Source organism: Camarhynchus parvulus, chromosome 8, assembly GCF_901933205.1.
Source record: "Camarhynchus parvulus chromosome 8, STF_HiC, whole genome shotgun sequence".
Taxonomy (NCBI): Eukaryota; Metazoa; Chordata; class Aves; order Passeriformes; family Thraupidae; genus Camarhynchus; species Camarhynchus parvulus.
The window spans coordinates 1,831,299-1,857,093 of record NC_044578.1 but is presented as its reverse complement, the minus strand read 5'-3'; the positions used below and the strand labels follow the sequence as shown (position 1 = coordinate 1,857,093).

The 25,795-nt window shown below is 47.0% G+C and overlaps 1 protein-coding gene across 1 annotated transcript in view; it reads left to right on the top strand.

Moving 5' to 3' along the window:
- The window catches only part of ROR1 (receptor tyrosine kinase like orphan receptor 1), a 151,123-nt gene extending 125,822 nt beyond the window's left edge, over nucleotides 1–25,301 (top strand). Inside the window, exons 5-9 of the mRNA XM_030953932.1 lie at nucleotides 12,045–12,172; nucleotides 13,204–13,521; nucleotides 14,726–14,971; nucleotides 19,172–19,383; nucleotides 22,309–25,301. Coding sequence (XP_030809792.1) covers nucleotides 12,045–12,172; nucleotides 13,204–13,521; nucleotides 14,726–14,971; nucleotides 19,172–19,383; nucleotides 22,309–23,733 — 2,329 coding nt within the window. The 3' untranslated portion in view covers nucleotides 23,734–25,301. The remainder of the gene's footprint in view (nucleotides 1–12,044; nucleotides 12,173–13,203; nucleotides 13,522–14,725; nucleotides 14,972–19,171; nucleotides 19,384–22,308) is intronic.
- Nucleotides 25,302–25,795: the final 494 nt, after the last annotated feature.

The following is a 25,795-nucleotide window of genomic DNA, read 5'->3' as shown; positions in this document are numbered from 1 at the left end:
TTACTACTCACCCCAGTGTGTGCAGCTCCATCACAAAGTCCTGCAGTGCAAGGGAGAAGATTATAAGGTGTTACATTATTTATCCTGATAATTAAAACCACTCCTGACGTTCCAGCTCTGGCTGTTCAAAGCAATAACCCCAGGCCACCTCAAATACTGTAAAAGGAGTTAATCATCCATTTCTGAGTGTGTCAAGTTTATTGATCTTGTTAACAGGAAAACATGTGTCGTTACCTGGGTGAGGAAGGAAAGCACTTATCAGCTGAGCTGGTGTTTGGATGCTGTTGTTGGTGCCTGAGCCTGCCAAGATCAGTGCTCAGCAAAAATGAATCAGAAATGTTACCCTGCTGTGGTTCCCCAGCCAAAATTTCTTGTGTGGGTGAATTTACTTAAAACAAACACATTTTCTCTCCCTCCTGATTTTGCTCCAGGTGAATGGACTCATTATTTTGCCCAGCAATAAGCACCAAGAGCATTTTGCAAGGCAGTCCCATTTCAAGGTTCACAGCTGGTTTAGAGATCTGGGGGACTTAAAATGAGAAGGGACTGATGCCTTGTGCAGGCTGGGCAGAGTTCCAGAATAAAGCAGGGATTCATTCAAAGCATCTCCTCCATGGATCCCCCTTGGGCAGCACAAGAGCCCAGCCAGGGCTGCACCCAAGATGAACCAAAATGGCCCCAAAATGCACGGCTGGGCACGGGCTCTGTCACTGGGATCAGTTCTGCTCCATTTGCACCTTGCAGTTCATTGTCCCATTCCAGCTTTAGCCCCTGCAGTCCCACCCTGCTTGTTTTTCTCTCTCCAGCCCACAGTGTTTGTGCTCTTGGGCTGAGATTTGGGTCATTTTTCCTTGGTGCCCAGCTGGAGCAGGAATTGTTTTGTCTCCCTGCTCTGTGCACAGAGCTCACCATCCCCTGATGTGAAGCCCAGACCCACACACTAAAGCAGCACAGAATGGGAAAATAGAAAAGCCAAAACCTGAGGCATCAGGACCACTGCAGTCCCCACTGCTGTAGAACTTCTCTCTTTGGCTATTGCTCACTTCTGGTGGTTTTCAATCAGCTGGGGCACATCTTTGGGGGAAAAAAGGTGTCATGGTGATTTGATCTGTCTTTAACTTCTGAACATGCTCGTGCCTTGGGGTCAGATGCCCCTTTAGGATCCTAAATGTACAACCACCTCTCCCTTTACAGCCCAGCTCCTGACTCTGCCAAGGTGACCCTGAGAGGTCACTTTTCCACAAGCTCCTGGGAATTGCCCCAGCTCCAATCCTGAGTTGTTTGGGCTTCATTCCAGCCATTCCATGGTTTGCCTTGGATGCTGTAAGGCCAGCAGACGTGATGTGATTTGGGTTTTCCCAGGATGGACAGCCCAGGATTTTCTGCAGAGATCATGGACAGGTTTCTTCTACAGCTCTGGGATGGAAACTGCCTCAACCTTCCTGTGTTTAAATTCCTTTAGCAATTCCCCTCTCATGTCTTCTGTAGCTACTTTTGGAACAGGAACTATTTTATTGCATTTAAATGATAAATTTAACTCTTTTAACACCTTTAACTCTGGTGACAGTTCCACCATTTCCATCTTGTGAGAAACAAATGTGAATTACAGCAGAAACTCTTCATCTTGGACTTGAAAGCATCACAAAGCCTCTTTTGCACTCTTGGCAGCTCTGACACGGTTTTGGAAATCTCCTTGTCTGGCTTTTGCTCCTCGTGGTAATTTTTCAGGATTTATTTTCAATTTGGTGGTGTCAGTTTTTCCTCCCCAACAGGTGCCAATTAGCCCAGGAATATCAGATGAGGATTTGCCCTCCCAGGAATGTTCCCATCTTTTGGAGACTGGGAAGGAGCAAAAGATAATGAGAGAAAATATTATTCCAGCAATGATAAACGTGAGAGAAGGCTCTGGGGAATGTTTTAGGGTCCAATCTCAGCTCTGTGGGGTTAAACCTGAGGAACTCTGGGCTTCAACTCTGTATTTTCCATGAATAACATGGATTGTTGCTCCATCCTTGGCATTGCAGACAAAACAGGCAGTCGTGGTCCTGCCAAAACAAAGTTCCTAGGCTGGATCAAAGGAGCAGCAGGGGAGGAATATCAGGGTTTCCTTTGATTTCCAGCTCTAAATGCATGCATGAGGGGGTGCCTGCCTTTTAAATGATGTTTGGCTTAATCCTCCGGGTTTTTATGCAGTTGCAAAATCCATGTTTTATGTTACAAGAGCACCACAAGAGTGAGTATTGATCTGAGCATTTCACCCACTCCGAGATAAAACCCAGCTTGAAAATTTGATCCAGTGCAACTGCCAAGTGTGCCAGAACAGCTGTTACTAAAACAAGGTTCTAGAAACAAGCCTGTTATCTTCAATAATATTTTTCCAGGGGGAGAATGCATTAATATCAGCCATATCATGCATTTGAGCTTATCAGTACCAATTAATTCCAGATCTGCAGCTGAAATGTTGGTGGCACAGGTAGGAAGTCTGGCAGACATGCTTTAATTTGCATCAAAACACCCCAATAATCAGGTGTAAAATGCCTTAAAAATTGTGATCCATTCCCAGTGGCACATTAACATAATTCCTCCTGATGCAAACCTCCAGGGGATTCCTATTCTCAAGTGCTGGCACACTGGAATAATAAGATAAAACTAATTAAAGCAATTGGGATAGTTTTATGTGTTAGGAAATATCAAGAAATTCCATATCCTAAAACTTTGGTCCAGAAAAACGTTGTGCACATTAATTTTAAAATGTGCTTGTTGTGGAGGGTGAAAAAGGGTTTTTTTCACCTTGAATGCCAATTATTGGCTGTAAAAAGGCTGTGAAAGGACAGCATTTTAGATGTTTTCTACAGACTCAGACAAACAATTTAAACTTGTAGAGTTTCAAACTTGCTGGCCTTGAAAAATTAGATTTTTCCAACCAAAAAAAAAGGGTTTAGAATTTACTTAATAATTCTTTTAACGCTGCTGCCAGAAAACAGACAGGAAGGTGTGTTGGAACATATTCACTTTTTTGGGCTAACATGAGGAAGAGGCAGTGACTGGCTGGAGTTTTTTCCTAGAAACCGAAGTTTTGGGAGGGATTTGTCCCATTTTGGAGTAGAAAAGTGCCATTTTTTCACAATTCTCTCCTCAAAGCAGGATTTTCAGAATTTAGGGCTGGGCATCCTTCTCAAGGATAAACAAAATGTGAATAAATTGGGCCCTAAATTCTGAATATTCCAGCCTCATGAAATGTGAGAGGTTTGGTCCCAGGCTGGTTCCTGGACCGTGGTTGCTTCACTCAGGTCTGAGCAGCCTCTGGAGAGAGGGAAAATGTTTTTAAGGAAAACAAACAGGTTTTTTCTCCGTGCTTTGTCCCATTTCCATGAGGGCACAGAGGGACAGCTCCTCATTCCCACTGGAGCCAATTTCCCCTGGTGTTTGTTGTCTTAAGAAGGAGTTTCTTATCTCCAAACAGTTTGAGATTCCAGTTTGGGATCATCTGTGGGATCCCTTCAGAGCTCTGGCCATTCCCAGCTGAGGAATTTGTGGGGCAGTGTGGGATTTGTGGGGCAGATTTAGGATGGAGCTGCAGCTTTTGTGAGCTTCCAATGTTTTCACGGTTGTGAGGCTTGACCAAATAATTCAGTGAGCCCAGCTGCTTAAAATGGGGTTGGATTTAGCCCCAGCTCAAGTTTGTGATGCTCCTAAACCCAACAATCCCCCACTGATGAGGAAAGCTCTGTGATCCCAGCCAGGCCTAGCTCCCAGCAAGGTTCTTGAGGAAAATCCATTTTCTTAAAGCAGTCTGGAATTCCACAGAGCCATGGGGTTGTTTAGCTTGGAAAAGCCTTCTGGGATGGAGTCCAGCCACCCCCAAGTGCCCCATCCACGGGGGTTTTGAATCCCTGCAGGGATGGGGACTCCACCATCCCCAGTCCCCATGCCTGATCACCTTTTCCATGAAAAAAATTTCCCAATATCCAACCTAAACCTCTCCTGGCACAGCTTGAGGCTGTTTCCTCTCATCCTGTTCTCTGGGAGCAGAGCCTGACCCCCTCTGGCTGCCCTCTCCTATCAGGGAGATCTTTTTATCTGTGAAATAAAAAAAGAATTAAACCAGCTAATTTTGGTAACTTGGAGCTTGCTGTTATTTTTGCAGCAGTTGTGGGCTCCATTTATTGATGGGTGCAAATTTCTGGTCAAATAATGGCTTAAACAAGCTAACATTATAGGTATTATTTTTAATTAACTTGTGCTGAGGCATGTGTTTCACTTTTAATTCAAGTGTCAGGTTTGTGAAGTCTGTTTCTCATCAGGCTTAAGGTTAAAATATTAGGTCACCAGAAGAAAGAACTATTTGAGGCAGAGAAGACAAATGTTAGGAGGAAGGAGAGGGGAGGGAGGAGCAGAAATAGAGCTGTGACTCCAGAAAATAAGGGAAAGCAGGAAAGAGTAAGGGAGAGATAAAATGGGCTGAAACTCATTTTGTGGGGTTCAAAATTGCAGGTTTTAGATCAGTTTGAAGGGTTCAAAGCTGCGTTTGCAGTGTTCTGATACCCAGGAAGGGTTGGGATGTTGCTTTCTAGAACATCAGAATGTGGATTGTCAGAATTTAGGGCTGGGAAACCTTGTCAAGTCTAACCAAAATGTGCATAATTGGAGCCTAAATTCTGAATATTTAGCTAGGAGGGATTTGGACAAAAAAACTCCTGAAGGATGTGGCCAAGCTCTTAAAGGAATTCTCTTCCCTTGGCCTTGGTATCCGGTTCCCAGCAGTGTGTGGGACATGGATGAGGATGGGATGGGCTCCAGCCCCATCCATCCCCTTCCAAGGCCTCTCAGATCCTCAGCCACGGGGTCTGGGATCTCTCAAGACAGAGCAGCTGCAGATTTGTGGGATTTTGTTGGGATCCATCCTTTTTGGGATGGAAGGATTGGCAGCTCCAGCCCAAGCTCCCTCCTGGAGCTCTGTGCCTGGTGAGAGGTGGGCGAGGGTGGGTGAGGCTCCTGTGGCTCCAGGAGGGAATCCAGCAGGATGAGGGCATTTTCCTGGGGCTTTTCTCCTCTGAGAGAGGAGGCAACATTGAGCACATGTAATCTTATCCCTCTTGACTGCTCCTCAAAAACATTTCACCTTTTTTCCCCCTTTGCGTTTCGAAACTTGGAGCTTCCAAAGGTGCCCTGACAATGGCTCTGTCAAACAAAGCACCAGTGCCAGGAGTTCTGCCATTGCCAGAACTCTGCAAATCTCATTTGTATTTCATCCGGAGTGATGGTGTCAGGAATCTGCCAGGAAGATCCAAACCCTGCTCCCAAGGCTTTCCCTAAGCAGCTGCAGCTGCTGAGCCACCCCACCTGCAGGAGCTGTGGCAGCAAAGGGACATTGAGGAGGAAAAAACATCCCTGCAGCTGAATCTCAAGGCTGATTTATTGATTTTTGATCAATATTTAGCTCTAATTCGTGGCCCTAATGTGGCCTCAGTGCTGGCCTGGGCTCCCTGCTGCCATCCCACTGCAAATCCATTCAGCCAGCATCCTAAACCCGCAGGAATTCTGGATTATTTATCCATACCTGGATTGGAGGCATCATTCAAAGAAACCATCAGTCTGAACAGTGAGGTAACAACTAACTAAAGCCATTCCTTAGGCAGATATTATAGAATTATTTATTTAATTATTAAATTATTTAAATTTTTTTTTAAATCACAGAGTCCTAGAATGGTTTGGGTTGAGGAGGACATTAAAGATCATCTTATTCCAACCCCTGCCAGAAGCAGGGACACTTTCCACTATCCCAGGCTGTATTATTATTATTTTTTTTTTTTTTTTTATTTTTTATTTTTTTTTTTTATTCAGAGGTGCTATGGGACTCAATAATGATGTCAAAGCACAATGAATTTTTTACTCTCTGCCTCTGCTTTCCCAGTGACCCATTTCAGTCCTGGCTGCCCTGTGCCTTTCAAGGGGTGTCAAACAGCAACAGCTTTTACTCCCCAGAATTTTTCCCTAAATTACACAATGACGTGGAGGTCTGGGCAGTTCTCTTCTTTTTGCAAAGTGAAATGCAGAAATTTGCTGAAATATTATCATGAAACAGAGCCAAGGTGTTCCCATTTTCCAAGTGAGGCACAGGGAACTGGGTTTTGCTCTTTGGAAAGTATGAGAGAATTTTATTCATCTGTTTGCTTTAAGGGAGATCTGCCAAGTCAAAACCCTTTCATTTCATCCTGTGTGAAGCTGGAACACAAGGAGGGAATAAAATATAAATTATTTAACAATTAAACAAATAGTTTATACAGAGAGGGGGCACTGGGTGTTACGTAACCATAAAAATAATTTATTGCTACACCTTGTAATTAATGGCAAGACAAAATGTCTTTCACTTTATCAGTGAAAAAGAAATGTCTGCAGTCTTCACCCAGAGCCAAAACTTTTCCATCTCCACTTGGTAGATCTGGGAGATAATTCAACACTGATTTGCTTTTGCTCTTCAGGTTGGTTAATTCTCATAAATCAACCTTCTCTGCATTTTACACCTCAATTCATGCTGGCTTTGGGGACACTCAGAGCATTTGGGACTTTGTCTTGCCTTGTTCTGTTCTCTCCTTTGGCCGCTTTTGCTCAAGATATCCAAAGTAGTTCTGTGTTTATAATTCTTTCTTGCAGGGTGCTGATTTAAATCCTTCTTAAGGCAAAAAGAGGGAAGGGAAGGGAAGGGAAGGGAAGGGAAGGGAAGGGAAGGGAAGGGAAGGGAAGGGAAGGGAAGGGAAGGGAAGGGAAGGGAAGGGAAGGAAGGGAAGGGAAGGGAAGGGAAAGGGAAGGAAAGGGAAGGGAAGGGAAGGGAAGGGAAGGGAAAGGGGGAAGGGAAGGGAAGGGAAAGGAAAGGAAAGGAAAGGAAAGGAAAGGAAAGGAAAGGAAAGGAAAGGAAAGGAAAAGGAAAGGAAAGGAAAGGAAAGGAAAGGAAAGGAAAGGAAAGGGAAAAGGAAAGGAAAGGAAAGGAAAGGAAAGGAAAGGAAAGGAAAGGAAAGGAAAGGAAAGGAAAGGAAAGGAAAGGAAAGGAAATCCATGGGGTGTGGTAGGAATGACCACACAATTACAGCATCTCTGGAATATGCTTTTTTAATATACTGGATTGTAAAATTAAATATAACATGATCTCACAGGTTCAGTTTTTCTATCAATATATGAAATTCTTCTAAATGAACTCACATTAAAGCCTGGCTTCAAAGCTTTTGCTGAACTGAGTTCCTGGACTTGTTGTTGGCATTTGCTGGAAATGTTTAAATCTGGGCAATTTCTGGTAACTTAGAAAAAGACTGGCAAAGAAAATTCAGGATGTTGGGAAGTGGGATTTGCCAGAGAACTTTGGTTTGTGTTCAGGAACCAGTTGCAGAGGAGGTGGTGCCACAAAGCCCCTCCAGGCTCAGTGTGAACCAAGAAAATCAATATTGCTGTGTCATCTGTTGGTCATTAAAATCCAGCTCTTTGTCCTTCACCCAGTGCTCAGAGGGGCTCAGGGGAGCAGGCAGGGCAAGGAGCAGGAACCTGTTGTAGCCCAGGTTACTGAGAATTTCAGATTTCTGTGCTGCCAGGCACTGACCCCCAGGAGAACACTGCAGTGACCTGAGGCCGTGGAGAAAACTTCCAAAATGGAATGGTAGAACTGGGGTTGTGGGTGTGCAGTTTGAATAGAAGGGTGTGATATCACATGGTGGGAAACTTACAGTTTAAGTTTTATATATTTATTAAATTTATTTTATTTCGAATTTAACATTATATTTAAAATTGATTTATTTAAACTGAGAGTTTTACATTTTATATATTAATAGAATAATAGAGTTTAAAGTTTTATGTATTACTAGAATACTAGGTATATATAGCAATATATATCTATTATATATATAATATATATTATATATCTATTATATATAATATATATATTAACATATCTATTAATATATAAGATGGAGGTTTTGTGGCAGAGGCTGGTTCTTCATCTTCATCTTCACTTTCTTCTTGACCTTCTTCATTTTTTTCTTCTTCTCCATGAGTTTGGGTGGTTTTGTGTAATTGGATAAAAAAGTCCCCATTGCAGCCATGGGTGGTTGGTTATTGGGTTAAAAGTAAAAATAATTCAGGTGTCATTTCTTCATTGGACAGTTTATCCTTAAAAGGCCTTGCAGACAGAGATGGGGCTCCATTTTCAGTTTGTGAGAGTGAAGTGCTGCAGAACTCAGGGTTTGTGAGACTGTGACAGAGATAAGAACTAACAAAGATCTGAGTCCCAACAAGAAATTCCGTCGTGTGCATTTAATTCTTGGCAAAAAAGAAGCAAAGAAATACCACAGGAATCGGGTATGGGGCAGCTCCCAGAGCCCAAATCCTGGCTGTGGTGGGGCTGGGATTGTTCCTGCTCTCCCCAATCTGCACAAGCGGTTCAAGCCCATCCTCAGCCAGAAACGCCTCCAGGTTTGCACCGACTTCCAGTTCGTTAGGACTTAATCCGGAGGATTTAAGCTCGGCTGTAAGTGTTAACACGTTAATTGCTGGGTCAGGCCTAATTTCCATCCTGCTGGAGCCAAAGGGGCTTTTTCTTGTGCGGGATCAGGATCAAGAAGCAGAAACGCATCGGAGCAGGGATGCGGTGATTCCTCACACCGAGCAGGGGAGGGATGCCGAGCACGGACTGTGGGAAAGGAACGTGGGCTCAGCCTTGATGCCAACAAACTGAGGGCTGCGTTTAAAGCCAAAAACTGATAATGGCTGTGTTTAAAGCCAAAAACTGATTGATAGGTGTGTTTAAAACAAAAAACTGATAGGTGTGTTTAAAGCCAAAAAGTGATCGCTGTGTTCAAAACCAAAAAAACGATTGCTGTGTTTAAAACTAAAAACTGATAGGTGTGTTTAAAGCCAAAACCTGTTAAAGGTGTTTAAAGCCAAAGCCCGATGTTTAAAGCCAAGGCCTGATGTCTGTGTTTAAAGCCAAAACCTGATAGGTGTGTTTAAAGCCAAAGCCCGATGTCTGTGTTTAAAGCCAAAGCTAAAATAGCCGTGTTTGAGGGCAGAGCGCTGCCAGGGGCAGCAGGAGGTGGGCAATGTGTTCGAGCTGCAGGGTCCTTCGTGCTCCTCTGGGTTTGGATGGGGTCGGATGGAATGTCTGGGAAGCACAGGGTGATCACCCCGGCAGCATCTGTTGCTGGGAAAGGGTTTGGGGAGCTGTGGCTGCCCCCAGACCGTGGCTCGGGGAGCTGCTGTTCCATGGGGGAACCTCCCGGCCCTTTTTGTGTCCTGAGGACCCCGGAGTCTCAGGGTCCCTCTGTCCTACCCTGATGCTCCTGTTCCTTTCATTTGTTTGACCCTTCTGCCCCATTACGGAGCTGATTTCCAAAACAATCCTAAGTAGTTGCTGCTCCTCAGGAGCTTCTAATCCGCTGTTTTCCCTGTGGGCATTCCCTGGCTGCAGCCCTTGGTGGCATCCCGGACCTTCCTCTTTATTCTAATCTTCCCCTCCTGGGATTTTCTGCCAAATCCCGTTCCACAGGGCATTTCCAGCCAGGTGAGCCGGTGTCCCTGCTCACTGCCCATCCTTGGGGGAGCCTTTGTGCAGTCCCGGAGTGAAATTCCATGTTAAATTTATCCTGGAGCAGAGGAGGCTCAGGGGGGCCCTTGTGGCTGTGCACAGCTCCTGCCAGGAGGGGTTTGGGATCTGCTCCCAGGAAACAGGGACAGGAGCAGAGGGGACAGCCCCAGGCTGGGCCAGGGCACGCTCAGGGTGGAGATTTTGGAAATTTGCTTTACAGAAAGGGTGGTCAGACATGGGCACAGTGCTGAGTCCCCATGCCTGGAGGAATTTACGATCCCTGTGGATGTGGCACTTGGGGACCTGGTCAGTGGTGGCCCTGGCAGTGCTGGGGAATGGGTGGACTGAATCTGAGCGGCCTTTTTTCAACCTTAAGGATTTTATGGTGATATAATGCCATAAAAATAATAAACCAATAATTAATTATAACTAATTATAATTCTATCCTATCTGGGCATGTAATGATGAGAAGATGAGCTCAGCTCCAGAGCCTGCAGTCGCTGTTGGGGTTTTTCAGCTCAAGTTTCAGTTTTTCTCTTCAAGACCCAACAGATAAAAATATTGTCACCAGAGTGACCCCCTGCAGGAGCCCAAGGCTGTGGTTGTGGATCCCTGCTTGCATCTCAGGTGTCTTTGTTACCTGAACCCCTGAGGCACTCAGCCTTCCCTGGGGCTGTTAATGAAGAGTTTAATTGGCAGTTAAAGGTTGTGCTTTTGCAACCCAGCTTCCAAGGTGCTTGGGAATGCCTTGGGACCATCATCCAGGGAAACCTGGAGCCTTTCCCACCGATTTCCCAGTAATGAGGTGGCCGTGGAGGAGGTTTCACAGAATTCACAGAATGACTGGGTTGGCAGAGGCCTTCAAGACCATCGAGTCCCACCCAGCCCCAGCGCCCCAACTAAACCTGGCACCCAGTGCCACATCCATTTCAGGAGCTGTGCAGAGTGATGGGGGCAGCCCTGAGTCTCCTTCTCTCCAGGCTGAGCCCCCCAGCTCCCTCAGGGGTTCCTCACAGCGTTTGTGTTCCCAGCCCCTCTCCAGCCTCCTTGTCCCCGTTTCCATCTCTCCCATCCCTCTTTCCCACCCCTCTCCTTCACACTCATAAATTACTGCGCTTAATCCGCGGGCTTTGGCTTCTCCCTGAAGCTCTGCGGGAATCCCGGGACGCTGCTCGGGAGCCCGGGGGGAGTTTGGGATGCCCTGGAAGGCGATCCCAGCGTTGTGCCCGCTAATCCCATTAGCTGCCGCTGGCCGCGGTGACGGGAGCGGAGCGGCCGCTGCCCCCGCGCAGCGCACAAAGAACGGGCGCCTTCAAAGAGCCCCCCGGGATTTGCATTTCCAAGCTCTCACAGCCAAGGTCTTCAGGAGGGGATGAAAGTGGCTTTTGTTAAACTTAATGGCAGAGATGATTAAAAAAAAAGCTCTGATTTTTCCCTTATTAAGGCGTGGTGCGATTCCGCTGTTGGGTTTTTGGCATCTGGGGGAGGGAGAATTCTGCGCACAAAGGAAGTAACCTGTTCCCTACCCGGCTGTCATCATCCCTAGGGATATTCCACTATCATTTATCCCACTTTGAGAGCCATGGCTGGGCTGGGCAGGAATAACAAAGAAAATACCAGCAAATTTTCATTAAGCTCCTCGTTTTTTGCTGGGAGCTCAAGCAGAGCCGGGCTGTCTGTCCAGAAAGTTCATCCCAAAAATCCCAGTGCAAAATATCTCTGAGTGAATCTTCAAGGAAGGAATTGAAAGAGCTGATTCATGAGTTGGGATTTCAGGGATCATGTACTCAAACTCCTCCTCAAAACCCCACTAAAACTCCCTGGTCAGTGCTGAATATTCAGAATACCCAGTGTCTGCCTGGGTCTTCAGTAATTATTTCCTTTCTTTGCTTTGTTTGAAGAGCATTGGCAAATAATTTCCCATCTGGATTTCTGGATTAAGTGTCTCCTATATTGCCTAAAAGAAAGCACCAGATGAAAGAAATGTGTCTGTAGAACTCCTGTCTCAGTTTTGGTTCTGTTTTAGCACTAAATGTTGCCACACAGGAAAGGCTAAGCAAACATTTCCTATTTCCAAGGTATCGGTGCTGGCAGAGGTTGGATTTTCTATATACGCTTTAAATTCTGCCTGCATGACTCTTCGTGCTGTGTTTATCAATATTAAGCACAAGCTTGGTTCAAAAATAGAAAACTATGTGTTAGCTGCTTTAAATAAACATCAATCCTATTTTTCCAGGCAGTTTATATTTCTCTTCTAATCAAGGCTGTGTGTATTTCTGAGCAGAGCCTTAAAAGCACTCATTTCATGCAACATTAATGTGTATTTTGGCTAAGCTGAAATGCCACTTTTTACCATGCAGATGAAAGGGGTCTATTTAAACAAACAAATATTCAAGATCTTGTTGAAGAGAAGGAAATAAACCTAATTGTTTTCAACATTTTGCAGTCACCTTTTTGTGTTTCTGGCTGGTTTCAGGGATGAGTACGAGGAGGATGGGTTTTGCCAGCCCTACAGGGGCATCGCCTGCGCCCGCTTCATTGGCAACAGAACCATCTACATGGAGTCCCTGCACATGCAGGGGGAGATAGAAAACCAGATTACAGGTGGGTAAAAACACCTTGGCTGCTTCTCCACCCAGCTGTCTGCTCCCAAAAAGCTGCTGGAGTTTTATAAACAGCGATGTTGTTTTGCTTTGCTTTATTCCCTCTTGCCGTGAGCTCGTCTGGGGCTCTCTGCTCCTCCAGCTCCTCACAAAACACCTGAAAAAAAAGATTTTTCAGGGAGAAGGGGCTGTGTGTTTACAGCTTCTGGGAGACTCAGTGCTGCTGTTACCCCAGCAGGTTTTGGAAGCAAAGGGGGACAAACTTTAGTTGATTTTGTGTGGCTGGAATAATTTAGGTGCTGGGAAAGGCTGCATAAATAATCCTGCAAGCAGTATTATTCCTTTGGATTTAGGGGAGAACCAGTTGCCATTATTTTTGTGGGATGTGCTGATGGGGTTGCTGAATTCATAGATATCATATATACCATTATATTATCTATTTTTTTAATATAAATTAACTTGGTCCGATCCTAGCCCTGGTAATCATCTTTATATTCAGAATTTTTTCCTTGCTGTCAGAATATCCCAAATTTCTCTTTCCTATTTGTCTCCAAACACTGCCAGCATTGCAAAAAAAGGCTTCATTTCCCCAAGAAAGGTCATGTGGAGCCACCAGTTCATAATCTTCCAGCATTTAGTTTGAAAAGTTATTTGGGACTGTATTGGGATTGTCGTCTTCCATGAAGGAACCAGTGCAGGAATTTGGGAGTTACCTGTTGGGTTTCCAAATATTATATGAATTTGTAAGTTATTCTAAGTTATTTGGGAGGAAAAAAATTAATAATTAAAGGAATAATTAAAGAAATTATTGTGTTTGGGGGTTGGGTAATGAGCTTAGCATTAATCCTGTGATGAAAACCTGATGTATTTTCCTTGTCAGTGAAATCAGCATGGTTAATAACTTCCAGTGTAATTAGCGCTGTGCCTTCCTGCTCATCACCTGCACAGCTGCAGTGGGGAGTGAGGGTTTTTCTGGGATAGCAACAGCCCAGGGAAAAGGTTCCCAAGCCAAACCCTTGTGGTTTTTCCCAGCTGCCTTCACCATGATCGGCACCTCCAGCCACCTGTCGGACAAGTGCTCCCAGTTTGCCATCCCCTCCTTGTGCCACTACGCCTTCCCCTACTGCGACGAGACCTCCTCTGCCCCCAAACCACGGGACCTGTGCCGGGATGAGTGTGAGATCCTGGAGAACGTGCTGTGCCAGACCGAGTACATCTTTGCCAGGTCCAACCCCATGATCCTGATGAGGCTCAAGCTGCCCAACTGCGAGGATCTGCCCCAGCCCGACAGCCCCGAGGCCATCAACTGCATCCGCATCGGCATTCCCATGGCCGACCCCATCAACAAGAGTGAGTGCCAAATGCCTGCTTTGGCCTGCTAAAGATGGCAAGAGCCTCCCCTGAAATGGAGAATGTGAGCCTCCTTCCCCCTCTGAATTTGCTAGAAATTTTAAATTAACGGGTTCTCAGGCAAAAAATATGGGAGCAGGAAATAACAGTCCTTTAATAGGGAAGAAAACAAGAGGATAAAATAAACAGTGCAGTAACCTTAAACAACACTGACAGAGTCAGAACACAGCCTGACACCCTGTTGGTCAGGGTGTTGGCAGCAGTCCCACTGGAATTGTGGCTGCAGCCCTCCTGCAGTGTCAGTGTGGTTCTGCTGGAGCAGGGATCCTGTAGCAATCCAGTTGGAATTGTGGCTGCAGCCCTCCTGCAGTGTCAGTGTGGTTCTGCTGGAGCAGGGATCCTGTAGCAATCCAGTTGGAATTGTGGCTGCAGCCCTCCTGCAGTGTCAGGGATGGTTCCCTGTAGAAGGGTGCAGTCTTTCTCTGACGATCCAGTGGAAGAGGCAGCTGCTGTTCCTCTGGGAAATCCGGTGGAGAAGCTGTGCTGGTGTTCCAGAATCTCCAGATTATATCCAGGTAGGAATGCTTGGCTGGTGTTCCAGAATCTCTAGATTTTATCCAGGTAGGAATGCTTGGCTGGTGTTCCAGAATCTCCAGATTATATCCGGGTAGGAATGCTTGGCTGGTGTTCCAGAATCTCCAGATTATATCCAGGCAGGAATGCTTGGCTGGTGTTCCAGAATCTCAAGATTATATCCAGGTAGGAATGCTTGGCTGGTGTTCCAGAATCTCCAGATTATATCCAGGCAGGAATGCTTGGCTGGTGTTCCAGAATCTCCAGATTATATCCGGTAGGAATGCTTGGCTGGTGTTCCAGAATCTCCAGATTATATCCAGGTAGGAGTGCTTGGCTGGTGTTCCAGAATCTCTAGATTATATCCAGGTAGGAATGCTTGGCTCCTCCCTCTGGGCTCACATCTCACAGTGGGATGCTGTAGTTCTTATCAGCCATGCAGTGACATTCAATGGCTGTTATCAGCAGATGTCTCCCCAGAGGGAGGAGAGGCTGTGGAAGAGATAAGGAAAACTGCCCACTTAATAGAAGACAACTGCCATCCAGATGGCAAATAGAATACATCTTGCCTTGTGTGTCCTTCACACACTCAGAAATGAAGAGTGGCTTTGTCCTCTGGTTGTCTTTGCAGATCACAGGTGCTACAACAGCACGGGCGTGGATTACCGGGGCACGGTGAGCGTGACGCGCCCGGGGCGGCAGTGCCAGCCCTGGAACTCGCAGTACCCCCACACCCACACCTTCACTGCTGCCAGGTACCCCGAGCTCAACGGGGGCCACTCCTACTGCAGGAACCCTGGCAACCAGAAGGATGCCCCGTGGTGCTTCACCTTGGATGAGAACCTCAAGTCAGAGCTCTGCGATGTCCCAGCCTGTGGTAATGCCTGACCCGGTGTGGGCTGGAGCTGGGGGAAAGGGGAAGGGTTTTGGTGCCTTGTGAAAACTGCCCTAGAGCAGAGGCTGGACAGAGCTCCAGAATAAAGCAGGGAATGATTCAAAGCATCTCCTCCATGGATCCACCTTGGGCAGCACAAGAGCCCAGCCAGGGCTGCACCCAAGATGAACCAAAATGGCCCCAAAATGCACGAGCGGGCACGGGCTCTGTCACTGGGATCAGTTCTGCTCCATTTGCACCTTGCAGTTCATTGTCCCATTCCAGCTTTAGCCCCTGCAGTCCCACCCTGCTTGTTTTTCTCTCTCCAGCCCACGGGGTTTGTGCTCCAGGGGCTGAGATTTGGATCATTTGTCCTTGGTGCCCAGCTGGAGCAGGAATTGTTTTGTCTCCCTGCTCTGTGCACAGAGCTCAGCATCCCCTCATGTGAAGCCCAGAACTGCACACTAAAGCAGCACAGAATGTGAAAATAGAAAAGCCAAACCTGAGGCATCAGTTTGGTGCACAAAATGCCTGTAGGAAAGGCCGGCTGGCCCTGCTCCCAGGACACCTTTGAGCACTTACTGCCCCTGCAGTGACAAAGTGGTGGCATGAAAATCATTTCCTGGGGAATGGCTGTGCACTGCCAGCTCAGGTGTTCCTGACTTTGCAGTTTGTTATTCCAATCAATACAACTCCTTAGGCCAAATTAAATCACAGAAACATGGAATTGTTTAGGTTGGAAAAGCCCTCTAGGCTCATGGAGTCCAACCATCTCCAGCACTGCTCCACGTCCCCAAGTGCCACATCCACACATTTAAATGTCTTTTAAAGTCCCTTTTAAGACCCCACCACTGCCCTGGGCAGCTATGCCAGGGTTGTACAACGCTTTCAGTAAAGAAATTTTCCCAAATATCTAATCTAAACATCCTCTGGTGTAACTCAAGGCCGTTCCCTCTGCTCCTGTCCCTGTTCCCTGGAGCAGAGCCCGATCCCCCCCCGGCTGTCCCCTCCTGGCAGGAGCTGTGCAGAGCCACAAGGGCCCCTGAGCCTCCTTTGCTCCAGGCTGAGCCCCTCCCCAGCTCCCTCAGGGATTCTCCAGCCCCTTCCCAGCTCCTCAGGGATTCTCCAGCCCCTTCCCAGCTCCTCTCGGATTCTCCAGCCCCTTCCCAGCTCCCTTCCCTTCCCTGGACACGCTCCAGCCCCTCCATGGCTTTCTTCTTGTGGGGGGCCCAAAGACAGGGAGAGGGTTTGAGATGCACATGATAGAGCCCAGACTATCTGCCTCCCCCTTGATCTACCCTTTCAGTAAGAACATGATTTAGATCCCATTTTGGCATCAATTCCCATCTTTCCATTAATTGAAAAAGGCTTTGGAGCAGACTCAGAACATGTCTGCCTGCAGGAATGTTCATAACCATAACCAGAAAAAATGTGATTTGGTTCTGGCTCTGGAGCAGGAACACCAAAGGTATCTTGTTTCTGAGGGGAAAGGTAAATGTTTCTGTGACAGCTTGTAGGCAGCATCAAATTTGGTGCGAAACTTTGAATTTCCACAGCATTTCTGGGTGGATTTCTGGCATGTCCATGCAAATAGCTGTGGTTTTTTCTTGGCCTGCTATCAATATTGTTATTTCTACATGCAGATAAAACAATTAGAACCCATTTGTTCAGGTCTTCCATTCACTTCCCCCAGCTCTCTGAAAAGCAGAATCAAATGAGAGCTGAATCTCCTTTTTTGTTCATTTTGCAAACCCAAAATGCAGCCAGGGCAGTTCTATAAACACAAATTTCAAATCCATTTCAGAGGACCTGGCAATGTCACCTCTATTTTTGAAACAAGGCCTGAGTTGTGTTGGCAGTGCTGGTTTAGGAGCTGGACTTGCTGATCTCTGAGGGCTTTTCCCACCTCAACAGTTCTGTAATTTTCCCCACACTTTTTGAGTCCTGTACCTCTTCTGCTGTTATTTCAAGAGAAATAACAAAAAACTACCTTGAAGATTCCTGTGCCAGTCCCCTCTAGATGGGCTTTGAGGTGCCAGGCCTGGCTCAGGCTTTTGATCTGGGATACCAGGACTCTTTTGGAGCCAAATTCTGATTTTCAAGCTTTGCTTGATAATAACTGAGATAGGCTGGGCTGGGTTGGAGAATTCCTGACAAAGTTTTTAATTGCCAAAACCTCTCACTGCTGCCTTACTTAAATGGTTGTTCTGTGGCTTTATTATTCTAAATACAAGCAGGGCTGGATCAGGTGAGCACTAATTGAATTGTTAAGTGCTAATCTGCATATTAAAACCAGAATGCTGTGTGGGACTTGCATTCTGCTGGTTTTGCACTGGCTGAAAGAGCCATTTCAGGCCTGTTTTAATCAGCATTGTGCATTCTGCCCCACCAGGACATGCCTAGATGGGAAATGGATTTAATTAGGGTGGCTCCCAAGAAGCTCATTAACCTAATGAGGCTTCACAGTGGGGGCTGCTACTTAATAAGAATAATAATTGCCTTTGACTGCAATAGCTCAGGTGATGAACTGGTGCCCAGGTCTCCCTCTGCCTCGTGCTGCTGCTTTCTTTTCCTTTCTTCAACTGTATCTCACAAGCTGTGGGAGATTTGTTTCATCAAAGTTTGTCAACCTGATTGCAGGGAGATGTGAAACACGGGGTGATTCGAGCATGAGGCTTAGCAAAGCCCAGCCTAAGAAGGTTGGGAAGGGCAGTGTGTGAATCCCTGCCTGTCTGGGAACAGGGAAAACGCCACGGGGGTGGGGCTTTAGTCCTCTCCCCTTTCCCAAAGGCTGGTGGAATATTTGGGCTACGTCTCCTCTCAATTAAAAACCAGATGGCACAACTTAATCTGAAAGGAATGATCAGAGAGGACGTGGGGGGAGCAGAGGACAGCGTGAGCTGAAAGAGGAGAGGGGTTATGCAAAGTGACATCCAGAACCATTTGAACTTTGCCTCTGTCACAATTTGAGTCGAGCCCAAGCTTCAGATCAAGTTCATGTTTAATGAAGTGCATAAAAGAGATCTGTGTGGGCCGCTAAGCACTTGTACAAATCCAGCCTGGAAAACACAGACAAACAAACTGGAGTGACCCTGCAGGGATAATAAAACATGCCCTGTTCTCCCAGGGTCCCCAAGGCAGGCCCAGGCATTCCCAAGTCCCTTGGAAACAGCCAGGGCTCCAGGGATCCTGCAGTCCCCTGGAGTGAGCGCGTTAATCCGGGTGTAATTCCAGCCTAAGCCCTGGGAATGCTCCTGGGAAATGGCAGAGCAGGGAGGGCTCTGTGTGCCCTGCCTGGGGCACTCGGGATGGGGATCTGTCCCTGGGACACTCGGGACTTGGGATCTGTCCCTGTCCCCCCACGGGGCTGCCTGAGCTCCTCCCAAAGCCTCTCCCCTCTCCCACATCTCCCAGCCCAGGGATGCAGTGCTGGGTGTCCTGGGCAGTGGCAAAGAGGGGTCCAAAATATTTCCAAAATGCCCTGGGAAGAGCCCTGAGAGGGAGCAGGGGTTGCAGGGAGCCTTTGGGCTGTGTCACACCATCCTCCTTCCCAACTCTTCACATTCCTCCCCTTTATCCCCACTCCAGCTTTCCTGGCACCTTACCCTGCTTGCCTGGTTCTGCTCGTACTGAACTGTTCTTCTTCCATCTGCTGGCATCCATTCCTTTTTGCTGGAAAGGGGTTGGTTCAACCTTTAAAGGGAAGCAGCTCAATCCAGACTGTTCTCCTTTAAATTGTCTCAAACCAAGACACAAAATAAGGAGATTGTATTCCCACCAGAGCTTTGCTTGGAATCACAGAATGGAAGGGACCTTAAAAATCATTTAGTTCCAGCTCCCTGCCAGGGGAAGGGGCACCTCCCACAAGTTTCTTCCATAAGGTGCTTTAGAAATTCCCTTTTCTGTGGATCTGTGTTGGGCCATGACTTCATTTCAGCCCAAGCCAAGGCCATGTCACAGCATTCCTCTGTTTCCTGCCCATCAGTAGGTTTGACCTGGCAGGGTCTGCTCCTGTGTGTCCTCACAGAACTGTTCCTACACAGAAGAATATTTTCTTTTAATATTAATTAAATAAAACAGCATTCAAGGTGGATTTCAGCAAGATGAAAAGGATGTTTTATTCTTTTTAACACTTTTAGTTGACCCAGGGATGTGTTTGACTCCATGGGGTGTTCATGGGGTTTTTTTTCCTTTCTGAACCAGATTACAAGGATTCCAAGGAAAAGAACAAAATGGAAATCCTGTACATCCTGGTGCCAAGTGTCACCATTCCCCTGGCCATAGCCTTGCTGTTCTTCTTCATCTGCATCTGTCGGAACAACCAGAAATCCTCGTCCCCTCCGGTGCAGAGGCAGCCCAAGCACGTCCGGGGGCAGAACGTGGAGATGTCCATGCTCAACGCCTACAAACCAAAGGTAAACCCTCATTTCTGCTCCCACACCTGCAGCCAGGGAGGGCAATGCTTCAAACAACCCAGCACTGAGGTATTCAGGGGGTTTCCAGTCTGGGATTTGTGTGATTTCTGTGAGGGTTTTCTCAGCAGCAGCAGCAGCAGCGTGTGCTGGACCAAGGAGGGGATTCCTGTGTGGAGAAATAATGGAGGTTTTGTGGGATAAAGCAAGAAAGCCCTTCCTGAAGCATCTCCACAACACCTCAATTGAGTGAGAGGGTAATGCAGGTAAAGATGTGATCCAGCATTTCCTCAGGAGAGCTTTTCATGGCTGTGCTCAGTTCATCTGTCACCTTTCACTCAGCTCAAATCACCCTGGGAAAGATTTGTTCCTTGGGTTTTCAGGCTTCCCCTCTCCCTCAGCTAAAAGCAGAAATGTCCAAAACAGCCTCAAAGCTCTGCCTGCAGCACAGCTCCTGCTGCTGCTGCTTGGCTTCAGCACAGCCCCACGTCCAGGAAGGATTTTAAAAATAATTTTGATTGAAGTGTGACCAATCTTGTGTTCCTTTTTCCTGGTGGGATGTGCAGGCCTGGCTGTGGCACCCAGGACAGGGCTGGAGGTGCCTCCTGCCATCCACAGGCACAGGAATGCCCTGGAAGAGCATTTCCCCTGTGTCCCACACCATGCCAAGGCTCCTGGTCCTTGGGGGTCCCTTCCAACTCGGGATATTTTATGGTTCTTCAAGAACCTGATGGACTTTGCTCATTTGGAATTTGGTGGAATTTCTTTTAGAGTGAAAACCTAAAACCTCTATCTCAATCCCCACTGACCTGATGAATTTATCTTCATTTCCTCTGGAAGTTCCCAATTCCAGCTTTCCTGTACAGCTTGGAGTGGTTTTAGCTCAAAATGTTGGTAGCAGTAACAAAACATTTTATAAAGTCAGTGTCCAAACTGCATCTTGCATCCAACCTCCTGGAATATTTTGCTAAATTTGAGGTTGCCTCTTGTCCCTGTTCTACTGGGAATTTGGGGTTCAATCCTGAAGCTAACAGGAATGCCAACATCCTTTTATTGAGGATGCAATTCCCACCTTTCCTGCTGGCACTCCCAGCACAGAAAAGCAGAAATTCCTGGAAGTGTTTGCAAATATTGACCATTCTCTTTCCTTTCGATTTGCAAGTTGTGTGCTGCAGGAATATTTTCATTTTATTTATGCTAATTCAGGATTTTCCCACTGGGAAAGCCAGCTCTCCCTGTCTCCAGTGTTTTGATTGCCTTTCAAACAATATTTTCAAGGAAAAGAAATGGAATCTTATTTTGAAAATTGATGTCAGCTTTGGGTGAAAACACATTTAAGCTTCGAGCTCCCACTGAGGCAGTTGTTTGCTTGGATAAATAGGAATGTTAGCATTTCCTCCAGTTTTAAGGGATTTTAATTGCCTTCAAAAATATAATAAATGAGGGACATCTTGTCCTGGAGCTGAAGGAGAGGTGGAAGGGGTGGGTCTGACCTGCTGCCTCTTGTGTATTTTACACTTCCCTACATTTTGGATGCCCGTGTGTGACAAATACTTGTCAAACAAAAGCTGAGCAGATTTACAATAGCTCCACTCCAAATGAGCCCTTCCTGCCAAAACTTTATGACTTCATTTTCTTCCCCCAGTTTTCCACTCTGTTGGTTCAAACAGACGGACCCAGGCTCAGGTCAGACAGAGGTCATTTCACTTTCATTACTAAAATATAATTTACAATATGCCAGACCTAAACAAGTTTTAGCCTAAAGGATTTGGGTAATATAAACCATCTGTTCCTCAACAATATAGCTAATTTCCTGCCATCACTGTGCAGTCTACTGGGCTGCCTGCTTAAATGGCTTTATTATTATTATTATTATCATTATTATGATTATTAATGCAGTGTTTGTATAAAGTCATAAGTGATCAATACAATTAGAATTAATTCATGCAAAAACTGCTGTTTTCTATGATTATTTGAAATGTCAGGGTTTTTTTTCCTACACTGCCACTGGAAAGCTGGCCTTGCATGATTTCAGGAATGCAAATGCCAATGTTTACACTAATTTACAGGACCTAGATCCCAAACTCATTAACCTTAAATTACTACCTGTGGATTTACTGAGGGCCCTAAATGAGTGGGTTTGGGTGTTACAAGCACAAGTGGAAGTTGGGAATAATACAGGTTCTTTATGGCCCAGGAGTGAATATCTGCACACCAAAGGGCAATAAATGTTTAAAAGGTTTGCCTTTCTCCTTTGAGAAACTCACTGTCAGAGTTTCAGGATGGAACAGAAACAGACTCTGCTGTGCGTGGAAGGGTTAACAGAAAAGTCAAGGGAAAATTGGCTACAAGGACATGGTTTTTAAAACAAAATCATTTTTTTCCTGCTAAAACTCCAGGCCCTGGCCCAGAAAACACTTCAGCATGGACCTCTTAGAGCATGGGAATTGCCTCAATTCCTGAAATTAGTCACATTCAATTGGAAGTACAGAAATGCCCAAGGCCAAATGCTGAGATGCTGATGGTTCCTGAGTATATTTGGATCCAATTCTTGTTGTGGCTGACCTTGTGGAGAGGATGGAAGGGAATTCTTTTTGTTACCTTTGGGAGCATGGTGATCCCGTTTGGATCCGGGGATCCCGTTTGTATCTTGGTGATCCCGTTTGGATCCTGGTGATTCTGTTTGGATCCTGGTGATCTCATTTGGATCCTGGTGATCCCACTTGGATCCTGATGATCCTGTTTAGATCCTGGGAATCCCGTTCAGATCCTAGTGATCCTGTTCATATCCCGGTATCCCTTGGGCTGCCACCAGTGGGATCACTGCTCCTGAGCCACCTCCTTGGCTCCCACACATCCTGCACCGAGAGATTTCACTTTAAAAAGGCTGTTTTCAGCCTTGACCTGTTCTTGCTGTTTCTGTCACAGAGCAAAGCCAAGGAGCTGCCCCTCTCCGCCGTCCGCTTCATGGAGGAGCTGGGCGAATGCGCTTTTGGGAAGATCTACAAGGGCCACCTCTACCTGCCGGGCATGGACCACGCCCAGCTGGTGGCCATCAAGACCCTCAAGGACTTCAACAACCCTCAGCAGTGGGCGGAATTCCAGCAGGAAGCGTCGCTGATGGCCGAGCTGCACCACCCCAACATCGTGTGCCTGCTGGGCTGCGTGACGCAGGAGCAGCCCGTGTGCCTCCTGTTCGAGTACACCAACCAGGGCGACCTGCACGAGTTCCTGGTGATGCGCTCGCCCCACTCGGACGTGGGCTGCAGCAGCGACGAGGATGGCACGGTCAAGTCCAGCCTGGACCACGGGGACTTCCTGCACATCGCCGTGCAGATCGCCGCCGGCATGGAGTACCTGGCTGCGCACTTCTTCGTGCACAAGGACCTGGCCGCCCGCAACATCCTGATCGGGGAGCAGCTCCACGTGAAGATCTCCGACCTGGGGCTCTCCAGGGAGATCTACTCGGCCGATTACTACAGGGTGCAGAACAAGTCCCTGCTGCCCATCCGCTGGATGCCCCCCGAGGCCATCATGTACGGGAAGTTCTCCTCCGACTCCGACATCTGGTCCTTCGGGGTGGTTTTGTGGGAAATATTCAGCTTCGGCCTCCAGCCCTACTACGGGTTCAGCAACCAGGAGGTGATCGAGATGATCCGGAAGCGCCAGCTGCTGCCGTGCTCCGAGGACTGTCCCCCCAGGATGTACAGCCTGATGACAGAGTGCTGGCACGACCTGCCCTCCCGCAGGCCGCGCTTCAAGGAGATCCACGCGCGCCTGCGCTCCTGGGAGGGCCTCTCCAGCCACACCAGCTCCACCACCCCCTCGGGCGGCAACGCCACCACCCAGACCACCTCGCTGAGCGCCAGCCCCGTCAGCAACCTCAGCAACCCCAGGTACCCCAACTACATGTTCCCGGCGCAGGGCATCCCGCAGGGCCAGCTGGCGGGGTTCATGGGCCCGCCGCTGGCGCAGAACCAGCGCTACATCCCCATCAACGGGTTCCCCATCCCGCCGGGCTACGCCGCCTTCCCCGCGCCCCACTACCCCCCGCAGGCCGCCCCCAGGGTGATCCAGCACTGCCCCCCTCCCAAGAGCCGCTCGCCCAGCAGCGCCAGCGGCTCCACCAGCACGGGCCACGTCACCAGCCTGCCCTCGTCGGGCTCCAACCAGGAGGCCAACATTCCCCTGCTGTCCCACATGGCCATCCCCAGCCACCCGGCGGGCATGGGCATGACGGTGTTCGGCAGTAAAACTCAAAAACCCTACAAAATGGACTCCAAGCAGTCTTCCCTGCTGGGGGACTCCAGCGTGCACGGACCCAACGAGTCGGTGATCTCGGCGGAGTTGTAAATACGCGAGGCCTTTGTACAGAGAGCCCTTCAGACGCAGACTCGTTAGGGGCAGGAGAGATGGGTTTTTCTATTCAGATATTTTATTGGAGGTCCTTTTCTGGTTGTTGGACAGACGTCGCAGCAAAGTGTCTTCTGTGAAGTTTCACTGCTTGCCAGGATGGGCAGGCACAGCCAGACGGATCCTCGCGGTGGGAATCCCCAGCCTTGGCCACAATTCCCCAAGTGCCACCGACAGCTCAAAGAGGGGCAGAGGGAATCTGAGGGGTTTTTTAAAAATAAAAACATTTTATCCAATGCTTTTTCACAGCTTTTTGAAGCGTGGTTTGAATCACGGGAACTTTTTTTTAATACTGAAAACCATATTTTAATATTTGTCTCTTTTTTTAGGAGATGAAAAGATTCGGAGATCTGGGTGTGCAATTTCAGTGCCAATAGGGAAAATATTTGTAAATGTTGCAGTCGAGGATTGTGTTTCAAATGTGTGATCTGAGAGCTGAATCAGTTACTTCAGGTGGGATTTTGGTCTTTGGTTTGGTTGGGAGTCTGAGCTCAGATTCGTACCAAAAAATGTCATTTATGTGACAGCACAAACGCTGGAGTTATCAGCTTGCAGTCTACAAACCTCATCTGCTGCTGGCTGCTGAGGACAGCTGGAGCTCTTAAGGAATTGCCTTAAAGGAAATGAAATTAAAGGGCTTTAATTTCAGAACCTGAATCAACTTCTTCAAAGGTAACATTTCATGATCTAGTCGCTCAAGCAGGAATTTTATATCCTTTTGTTGCTATGCAACTGTGTAATGGAAAAGCGCCAAACCACAATTTTAGAGATGACAATCAGCTTTCCCAGGAATATTTATTGTGTCATTTCAGTGACTCTGACTCCAGTAACCCTCGAAAAAGGGAGGCTCACATTCCATCAGGCAGCAAATCCATCGATAGCAATTGTGTCTAATAATGTGAATTAGTGCTGATTTTCCACTTAGAAATGCACCATTTGTGTCATTTAAAAACCCATTCAGGTAGAACCAATTGAGATTCTTCATTTGAAACCACTTTAATGAGTTACACACGTGCTGTGTACGGTACATTTTCCACAGACTTTTTGTACTGAATAATATTTTTATTGTCCACAAAACCCAATCTTTTTGCTCAGTTGACAATGTTGTATAATAGGACTTTATTTTTATCTTTTTTGCACAAAAGTGTGATGATGTTTTTGTACAGCAGAAGTGAAAATACATCTCTGCATTTTATATCTTGGGGCTGTTTCTTTTGATTTTTACCCTGATGTAGATGTTCCTGAAATATATTATGGTGATAATCAGCCACTACCTTATACAAATATCTTTCTTTGTTTTCACTGCATGCGTTTAATCACTGTATTACTTGATGATTGAGTTATTAATTACGGGCATTTCAATTAGGCAAGCATGAAAAAAAAATGTAATAACAAAGGCTATTTTATAACTGAGATATGTGCATTTTTGTATTTCACGTGCCAGAGATGATATTAAACACTGATTATTTTATGCTGCTGTTTATTAAAACATTGTTTTACCACGAACACGTCAGCATTTCCTCCATCCTGAAGGATCCCTGGCTCCCAGTTTCCAGGGAAGCTGAGCTGCTATCAGCCAAGCATCCTGGCTTTAATCAGGAATTAGGAATAACCAAATCCTTCAGGAGCAGCAGTGGGATCATAAAATGATCCCTCACACACTTTGTGGTTTTATGTTCAAACAGCTCACGCTCAGTTTGAGGTTTCTCCTTTATTTCAAAGCTGCGTCCTTGAGGTCAGAGTATTTTTAGGTGAGGAGCAGCTCTGAGCAGCACACCTGGAAAGCCTTGGGAAGACCTCTCCCTGCCCTCCCTCCCTCTCAGCTGGGGAAATCTGGGAATTCCGAGGCTGAAATCACAGTCTGGCTCACACCTGGTGCACAGGGAGGTGACACAGGGAGGCAGGAACCGGTGAGGTCATGTGGAAAAGAAAAGCTGCCAGAAATGGAGGAGTCACTCTCAGGTGGGAATGCAGGCATGGGATGAGAGCTGGCTTTGTGGCA